Below are 9,476 nucleotides of genomic sequence, written 5' to 3' on the forward strand. Positions count from 1 at the left end.
TCCTGCTTGAGGCAGCTAACTAGCAAGGTCACAGGCTGCAACACCACATTTTTAGATTTGGAGGATCACTAAAGGCATTTAAAGACTGGAAGGCTTTAACTTGCTCCAGGGCTTGCTTTACTCATGTCATACGGCATTTTCAGCCTCAGTCTGAAATAAAAGCTAGAAGCTTTCGAACTAGTAAGAGAAGACGCCAAGCCCAGGGTGTGACCAGAGGCTGTCAGGGGCTGGGGCGGCTACCAGCCGTGCCGTGCTCCGTGTTGGCTTGCTGGGAAGCAATTCCACCTAGGAGCAGAGTCAGAGTGACATGGGCAGAGGAGGGCACGCTGAGCAGCTTGACAACCAGGCTGAAGCAGCCCTGGCTGCAGATGAGCCCTCGGGTGGCCACTGGCCATCTGCTGCTCCCAGAGGAAGGCGGCGATGGGGGATGCCTGCCAGTCAGAAGCAAACCTGTCTGCAGCCCCGGGTTAACCGCTCCCCAGTTACGAGGGCTCTGAATTACTCTTCCCAGGACAAAATGGACAAAACCCACTTGCGATTCACACTCAGCCATGGCGGTGCCTCTTGGGATGAGCCAGGCCTATGGAGGGGAGCGTTCCCTACCCCGGGCACCCGTTCGTGCTGGCATGCCCCAGCTTACCCCATCCAGGTTACAACCACGCCAGGTCCTGCAGCCTGAGAGCCTGGAATATCGAGTGCCTACAGGTTTAACACCCTCTCAGCAAGATATCCTTACTCCTGTGCTTATCCCTCCTGTGAACGCCTCCTTGACGATAGGATGAGGAGGAATGGTTTGAAGTTGTGCCAGGGCAGGTTTAGGCTAGACATTAGGAAAAACTTCTTCACTGAAAGGGTTGTCAGGCTCTGAAATGGGCTGCCCAGGGAGGTGGTCGAGTCCTCATCCCTGGAGATATTTAAAAGAAGGAGAGATGAGGTGCTTAGGGACATGGTCTAGTGGTGGGATGGCAGGGTTAGGTTAAAGGTTGGACTCGATGATCTTAAAGGTCTTTTCCAACCAAAGTGATTCTATGATTCTATTCCCCGGGGTGGAGGCAGAGCAGCTGGGAGAGCAATGGTGGCTCTCTGCAGCCCCCAGCTCCTGCCTGACCCCCTTGATCCCCGCACACCCCTCCACGGGCTGGCACCTCAGCCCCGCCACTGCCAGCACAGCCCCAGCTGAGGGCAGGGGAACAGCTGACGGGCATCGGGTTTGCAGGACCAGGAATGTGAGGGAAGGAGAAATGCAGAAGAGCGCAGTTTTCACCCAAAGCAGCATGCAAACAGCACACATTTGGGTAATCTGGAGGACTGAGAAGGGAAACTGCAGCTCCGGCTGCCGCGGGGTGGGGAGCGGTGGGAGGGGGTGCAGAGCGGTGCGCTTGCTGAACACTGGCAGCGCCTGTGGTGGGGATGCGTGAGCATTTTCTCACACACAGGCTTTCACAGCGGCCAGGCAGGAGCCTGCATTCACCACGCTGGTTTCTGTCTGTAGAAGCCGGCCCCAGCCAGCTCTCGCCCCTGACGGGGTGAGAAAAGGTGACTGAAAATCAAACTAGGACACGTGGGGCACAGGGCAAGCTGTGGGCTCCCAAAGCAACCCCACGCTTCGGTCCTGCGAGCATGTCTGATGCTGGGGACCGCCAGAGGTGTGCAGAGCCCCTGGGGCACAGGAAGGAACGAGGTCAGCACGCCGCACACCGCCGCACGCCAGCTCTCGCACTCCAGCTCTCGCCCTCCGGCAACCGGCGACACCAAAACATAAGCGGCTGCCTCAAGAACCCCATGTCCAGGCGGTGGGAGTGTGCGATACCTGCCCGCCCTTCGTGCTCCGCAGGGCGTTTCTGAGTCCCAGAGCACAAAAACCTGGTCCTCCCTGCCCGAGACCACAGGGCTGAGGAGCCTTACAAGCCCGCAGCCCTCCCCAGCTCTTCCTCCAGCACCACCCTCCCTCCAGGGCTCTGAAGCCCCAAGTTATCTGCCTGAGGGCGCCTGGGGCTGAGAATTTTTGTCATTCCAAACCTGCCAGAGCAGTCAGACCTCACCAGGGTGGCTGAGTTAAAGGCGGCTGGTGGAGGGGAGGTAGGAACTGATTCACAGCGAGATGTTTGGGTGCCGTCCTGTATGGTGGTGCAGTGGTGTCACCACCACCCCTCCCACGCACCCGGTGCCCTGCTCACTCAGATAACAGATAAGGCTGGGGAGATGACAGATCTCTGCTGGATCACTCTTTCTGTAATGAAATGGGTGCTCAAGCCCTTCCCAAAGGCCCCAAACCGCTGGCCTCTCCATGCACCAGCCCCAGCAAGTTGCTACTCATCTGCCTTCCCTGCAGAGCCCTGACCGACCTTCCCAAGGGCTGTTGGATCTTGGGGGGTCACCACTGAGCCCGGCACCACTCACCCACCCACACCCCATCCCTGTGTGCTCCGGCAGCTCCAGGAGCCCGTCCTGTCCTCACCGCCCTGCCCAGGTGCAGCCGGCTTCGAACCAGCAGGTGATGCAGCATCCAGCCCCCGCGTCCCAGCTACGCCATTGCAACACGATGGGCAAATCTCATGGATGAGACTGACGGGTCTGAGCCCAGGGGGAGGAAGGATGTGGCCAACAGCCGCCCCTGCAGCTCCTGGGGAGCCTGGTACCGGGGTTTGGGAGGGAGGGAGGAGGCGAGCGCAGGGGTGTGGGGTGATGGGTGCCGGATGGGTGCCGATGCACGGTGCATCATGCAGGGGTACAGGCAAAGCCCCAGCCACGGCAGCACCGGTCCGCCGGCACAGCCGCTCCTGCAGCGACTGCACTCTGTCCCTCGTCCCCGTCGGGTCCAGCAGCTCTGGTCACTGTGCTCAATGACCAGAGCTGTCCCAGTGCCACATGTCACTGAAGGGTGAGTGTGAGGGCACGGACGCTGTCCCACCGATGCACTCACAGGTTATTTGTGGCTCATGCCCAGGCCTGATGTCATCCATAGGATTAGGAGATAATCCGCTCTTTGGCATGGACAAAGTCCCTGAGCCTGTCGTCCGACTTTGCAAAGCCATGAAGGCCAGTGGGGAGGGGAGAGGACTGACACATCTGTAGGCACAGCTGGTGTCACTGATTCCTGGCGTCCTGCGGACCAAAGCTGCCTCTAACACATCAACAGGAGCCCCGACACCCCTCAGCACTGACTGCCCGGTGCAGCCAAGGGCCAGGGCAGAACGATCCTAAAAGACTCAGTTTTGTGGTCTGTGCTCATTGCTATGACAAACAGCAAATCCACAGAAACCCCAAGAATCAGCCCGTTAATTAACAAAGCAAAAGCTTCCAACTGCAAAATCAAACATTTTGCTGTCAAGACATTTTGCTTTAATATATATTTTTTGCAGAGAGGACAAAAGGTCTTCTGCCAGATTTCAAAAGCTGGGTTTTTAATCTAATAATTAACCTGTATTTTTTATAGATCAAGCTGGCCAAAACTGAGAAAAGCTCCTAAACCCAAAGCTCTGGGTTCTGGCTCAGCCCAGAGGTCGGTGCTGACAGCCTGGAAATGAAGCTTTCAGCCGCCGCTTCCCGATACCCCTGGTATCCCCAGCTTCTGTGGGGCCTGCGTCGGGGCAGAGGGCTCAAAGACAATTCATTCCCTTCCTGTCGGCATTTTTGCTTTTTGGGAGGGAAGTGACCCCTGAGGTGGGGAAAAAATATAAAAATTTGGGACACGCATTTTAAGGAAACCAGGCTGCTCACAACTAAAAATAGCCGCTATTTCCCCTCTCTCGCTTATGGCCATGAGGGCACATGTGATTATTCCTGATTTTTTTATTGGGCTTCTGTGTCCAGAGTCAGCTGCATCCGAAGCCCAGAGTGAGCAGCAGCCCTGGGAGACCTGTGGCCAGGCAAGTGGGTGCTGCCGGCCCCTGGCCACAGCAAAACCCCCTTCATGTTCTGCCTGAGCCAAGCCCAACAGACACAAACTTCCTTAAAATGTGACAGCTCCGTTGCTCAAGCAAACGCGCCAGCCCTCCTGCCTGCAGCACTCAGCACGTTTGCCAGGTTTGTTGCACGTTAAGTTCATTAATTGATGGCAACCTTGGCCAGGCACGGCCGTCTGACGGATGGGAGGAGGCAGAGCATCCACTGCTCTGGAATAACGATGCCTCCCGTGCTGCTCGGGATCGGGCACTGCGCGTGAGCCACACATGAACAGCAGAACATGCCTGGGAGTTCAGATGAAGGGCAGGGCAAGGATTTCCCTTCAGAAAGGAAATGAAGCAAGGGCAGAAGGAAGAGCAGCTGCAATTCTGTGTCATTGGAGGCACACAGAAACAGGCAAGCAAAACCTAAGGCTCTGAAGAGAATTTTCTCTCCTCCACAGTGGCTCCAGCCCTCCCACCTGCCATAAATACCCACCAGTTTGCTTTGCTGAGGAACAAGCTGGGAGTTGAGAGGAATCCATGAGCAATTTGCTGGAGAACAGGGAGGGAATCCTCTCCTCTGCAGCGGCAGGGCACAGCAAGGGCGGGCAGCCGAAAAGCATCAGCCAACCCACCTCGCGAAAGGACACCGCACAGCTGAAAGGATCGGACAAAAGCAAGAACAACTCCAGATGGAATTTGTCCCCATGAGGAGGGCAGAAATCACAGAATCATAGAATCATAGAATCACTTTGGTTGGAAAAGACCTTTGAGATCATCGAGTCCAACCTTTAACCTAACCCTGCCATCCCACCACTAAACCATGTCCCTAAAATGAGCTGGAGTGTTGCCTTCATCATGTCAAAGATAAGTGGGGCAGCAGCTCCAGACTCAGAGCAGCACAAGACCATCAACGGGTGGTGATCCACGCGTGGATGCGCCGGCTGGAGCGAGGGCTCAGCAGGGTGCAGAAAGGGAGAGGGCATGGTCATGGATGTCCTGTTCCAGCTCACGGCTGAGCTGCCCAGGAACATTGGTCTTGCACTTCTGCTAGGGATTAAATTGAAGACAGGCGAGAACTAAATCCAGGGAGGAAGAACAAGCACAGATCAGCTCAAATCTCAGGGCGCTGGGCTAGTTTTCCCCCCGCAGGTCCCAGCTGGGGTGTTTGCCCGGTAGGCAGCAGCACGACAGCGTTCAGTCTCCTGCGGGAGATCACCAGCCGGACAGGGGCACACACAGCGTGACACTACAGCGTTTCATTCTCCTTTTGCTCTCTAAATACAGATACTCCTCTCCCTCCCTAATCCCTGACACATTTGTTCCAGGCATCTATCCGTACCTACAATTACCAGCCACGCCAAAGGATCTTGGTTAATGCAAATAAAAGGGAAAGACTTTTATTCCGCCTACAAATCTTCTTTGGCTCACAGCTATGGGGCTGTGGGGTGAAATCCAGCCCTGGAGAAAGCCAAAGAGCAAAAGCCTAGCCCCGCTCTTGTGCCAAACTCTGCAGGATGGATTTACTGCTGCTGAAAGATGCTCACTTGCCTGGCTTTGATACCCCATTTGGAGGAAACGCTGTAGGGGAGCGAGCTTTGCGGGGCGTGGGGGGGTTCGGTTTGGCCATAGAGAGCAGGGATGGTGCCGTGTACCTGGGGCGGCACCGGGATGGGCACACGCAGGCAGCAGCGCTGCCGGGTCAGAAGCGCTGGGGTGCAGGAGGGGTGCGGGAGGCGAGGTAGGGTTAGAGCGTGTCTGAAGGCAAGAAGCTGTGTCCTGACGTGCCAGCCAGGGGAGAAGGGACCTGGAGAAGGGCTCAGAGCTGCAGCTGCGTGAACCGGGCAGCGCGGGCGTGGGCTCCTCCACAAAGAGTAAATTTGTCAAAAACAAGCAAACAAAATAAGAGTTTCAAGGGACAGAAAGAATTCATGGCTTCAGGTCAAATTCAGCAAATATTTTTAGCCAGAAGAGGGAGGGTGTTCTAAAACACCATTTTTAAATGTTGTAAGATTTTTCTTCTGCAATTGTCTAGATAAGAATTTGTTAGTTCCTCTCCAGCAAGGATGCCTCCATCTCAAAAAGCAGCACAGCAATATCGGAAGGGTTAAGTAACTCAAACAAAAATCTGCCAGGTTGGTCAGGATCACTTTGGTTCACTGAAACCTCCAAACATTGCCGTTTCAGTTTGACTGAAACAATTTTCCTCTGCCCCATGGGATTCTTTGGTTCAGCCACAGAACTGAAAAATCCATTATTAGCCTGGCTGTAATGCAAACTTCTCCTGCGCACCCCCTGCCTGCAGGCCTGCCCAGCCTCTCTGTGTGCTTAAATAGCCCCGAAATAGTATTAAATAATATGGCACACTCGGTTCTCAGTGTCCCTGCAGAGGTTTCCACAGGGAGCTGGTGGATGCGCCAGGGCCGCTCGGCCGCTCTGCAACAACCGCGTCATTTATTGTAATTGCTAGATAGGGCTGGGGACAAATCATTTTCTTAAACATTTAACACTTCATGGCCTCTGCACTGGTCTCCAGAATGAGTGGTTTAGCGAGAAAGAAACTTTTCTTAAGGTCGCCATTCCTACAAATTAATGACCAGCTTCCCCTTTCCGCGGTGCAAACCTTCCAGAAAGGGTGTGTGCATTGACCTAGGCTGGACAAGTCCCTCGCCCCTGGCAGCTCTGTGGAGCATCTCAGGAGTAACGACGCTGACGAGGCAGCGCTAACTAAGCCTTGGTTGGAAAACCCCAGCACAGTAGAGCAGCGTAGTTTTATAACCTCCTCCATCCTCTTCTGATGTTGGCTGTATGAATAAAACCAGCCTTTCAGCACCAGTCCCTAAATCTCTTGTTGCCGAAGCAATGACCCGTCCATTGCCCTGCGCTCCTAGCAGTGAGAACCTCCTTCCTTCTAAAAGGGGTTTTACTCACCAGTCCTCTCTAGGAGCAATGCAATGGGCCTCAATGCCAAGACCAAGTTTAATCCAGATGTCACATTTCAGCCCAGCCTAGGAAGGGACTCCTTGATCTCCATTTAGAGCTGAAGGGGCCGTATGTGTCCAGCGAGGAAGTGCTCATAGGGATTAAGATGTTTGTGCAAATGGAATAAAAGATTCGGCCTAAGATGAGGTGAAAAAGCAATGTTGGGAAAGGCTCCCAAAGCAAGGCAAAACTGCCCTGGGATTTCATCCGACGCAGGTGTACAGAGTGACCTAGCGGAGCCAAGCAAATCTACTGGAGACCAGGATTGTGAAGGGGAAAAAAAAAAAAGTTGAGGAAATAGTTGCTATTCTGTCAGTTGGCAAACCCACTTCCCTTCTGCAAGCATTGAAACGATCCCCTCGGGGCACTTCTGATCTGCTACCCTCACCTCTGATTCCAGCAGAGCAGAAACCGAGCTCACAAGACACAGCCTCCTCAGCCGAGCACTTTGCAGTGCGCTCGTGGTACAAAGGAGAAGAGTTACAAGCAACGGCCCGTGCTTCAACAGCTCTCTCATGGTGGGTGGTGTGATTAAACCGAAAATTAAAAAATCTGACCTGCTTCCATAGCCACTGCTGTGCCACCAGCCCCCAGCCCCAGAAAGCCCCAAATGAATGAATGGAAAAGGCACCAAATCGTTATGCGGAGCCAGCGTGCTCCTCCGAGTCCGGTGGGGTGGCTGGGAGCAGCCAGGGTCAGAGATGCTGGCAGCAACCCGAACTGCTCTGCCCCGCTCCCTCCTGTACAGACAGGGCTGCAGCTCGGCTCTCGCTTGCTCTGTCCCCCGTGGAATTTCCACGCTCAGTGACACACGCAGCCACTCAGCATACATGCATTTCCACTACCGGTTTTATCATCTGCCTGATGACTAATATTTGCCCAACACATAGGAGTTCTCCAACGCAAGGTGCCGGAACAGGGTGAAGGTTTGGGTTGGGGTTTTTTTTTTTGAAGTCATTTTAGGGTGAATTCATCACTCATGCAAGGAAGACAGCAGAGAGAAGCAGAATCTGGGAAAGCTGCAGCTTACACAGGTCAACTGAGGTCCCTCTGCCAAATCTGCCCTGCTTCCCCGCCACCGCCACTTCTGCCCAGCCCTGGACATCCCATGGGGCTCCGTCAATGCCTGATTCTCAGGGAGGGACAACAGAGACATGAAGGAGACTGAGACAGACAGACTCAGGTCATTTGTAATGCAAAGCTGGGGCTTTGCTGTACTTAAGTTTAAGGAAGCTACTGCACCAACTCACTGGTGAAGTGCCTGGGAAATCTATTCAACACATTTTTCTCCAGTACTTTGCAATATCCCATGATTTAGAAGGAAACCAATTTGTCTTTGATACTGCCCTTGGCTGGAAATGTAAACTGTAAAATTCTGAAAGCTGAGGTATGAATCCTTTCGCCTTCCCTCTTCTCCTTTCACAGCATACGCACAGAGCTGACACCTTCTGACATTTGCTGATCCGTACAGTCATTCACGGTGAGCACTCAGAAGGAAAAGGTCCGTACACAAGCACAGAAATATGGTTTCAGCATTTGTAGATGCAACAAATTGCACTTTCAGTCCACTCCTTGTATCCCTCTAAGAACTAGAAGACAACCTAGTTAGGCTCTAGTCCTAGCTGAAAACGTGAAGCATGTACAAAGCCCCATGAAGATTTATTTAAGATGGCTTTCGGCCTTTCTGCAAGTATTGTGTCCTGAGCTCAGGAGGAGACAAGAGCTCTCAGAGAACAGCCTGCGAAACTCCGTCGCTAACAGGCTGGGAAATATTTAATTACCTGGGAGATGCCCAGCCACCACAATAACGGGGGCTGTATAAATACCCACATAGAACAGGTACAGCTATCCCAGGCACACTACATCATCACTGCACAGCCCCCCCAAGAAGCCACTGACACCCCACCCCCCCAAGACAAACATCCTCAAGAAACTGAGCTCCACGGTGTATTCTGAAGTCAGAGGCAGGATACTGAAATCCCGATTCCCGATCCTGCAGCAAGTGCAGAATCTCCGTTATTTTCGCCATCATCACCTACGAGCAGCAAACCCCTCACTGCAGCGCGAGGGACTGGGAGCTCCGGCACCCTACGGCGAGGACGGTCAGAGCCTGGGCCGTCAGGGAACGCAGCAACCTGCGTCCGCTCCGGTCTCTTACCTCAGTGGGATCTTAATAGCCAGGTACCGGTCGATGGCCACCGCCAGCAAGCTGAAAATGGAGCTCTGGGTCAGCACCAGCACGAAGCAGGCGAAGAAGAGGCAGCTGTGAAAATCCACCTGGAACCCGATGCTGATGGTGATGGCGAAAGGGATGGCTAACAAACCCACGGCAATATCAGCCACGGCCAGGGACACCAAGAAATAGTTGGTCGCGTTCTTCAAGGTGCTGTTGATGGCCACGGCCCAGCAGACCAGGACGTTGCCGGCGATAGACAGCACGGCGATGATCAGCTCCAGCACGATGTAGGTGGTTTTCATCGTGTCCATGGCGAGGGCGCCGGGCGAGGCGCCAGAACTCTTCACCCGAGGAAGGTCCTTTCCCCCGGCCGCCCGGCCGCAGGTACCAACAGGCCACGGGGCAGCGCTTCCCGCAGCGAAACACCCATG

At 54.2% G+C, this 9,476-nt stretch overlaps 1 protein-coding gene across 1 annotated transcript in view; it reads right to left on the reverse strand.

The window, feature by feature from the left end:
• ADORA2B (adenosine A2b receptor) overlaps positions 1-9,470 on the reverse strand; it is a 17,631-nt gene extending 8,161 nt beyond the window's left edge. The window contains exon 1 of the mRNA XM_009633975.2: positions 9,028-9,470. Coding sequence (XP_009632270.1) covers positions 9,028-9,356 — 329 coding nt within the window. The 5' untranslated portion in view covers positions 9,357-9,470. The remainder of the gene's footprint in view (positions 1-9,027) is intronic.
• Between the last annotated feature and the right edge of the window lie 6 nt (positions 9,471-9,476).

Source organism: Egretta garzetta, unplaced genomic scaffold (assembly GCF_000687185.1).
Source record: "Egretta garzetta isolate BGI_Z169 unplaced genomic scaffold, ASM68718v1 scaffold112, whole genome shotgun sequence".
In the NCBI taxonomy this organism is placed as follows: Eukaryota; Metazoa; Chordata; class Aves; order Pelecaniformes; family Ardeidae; genus Egretta; species Egretta garzetta.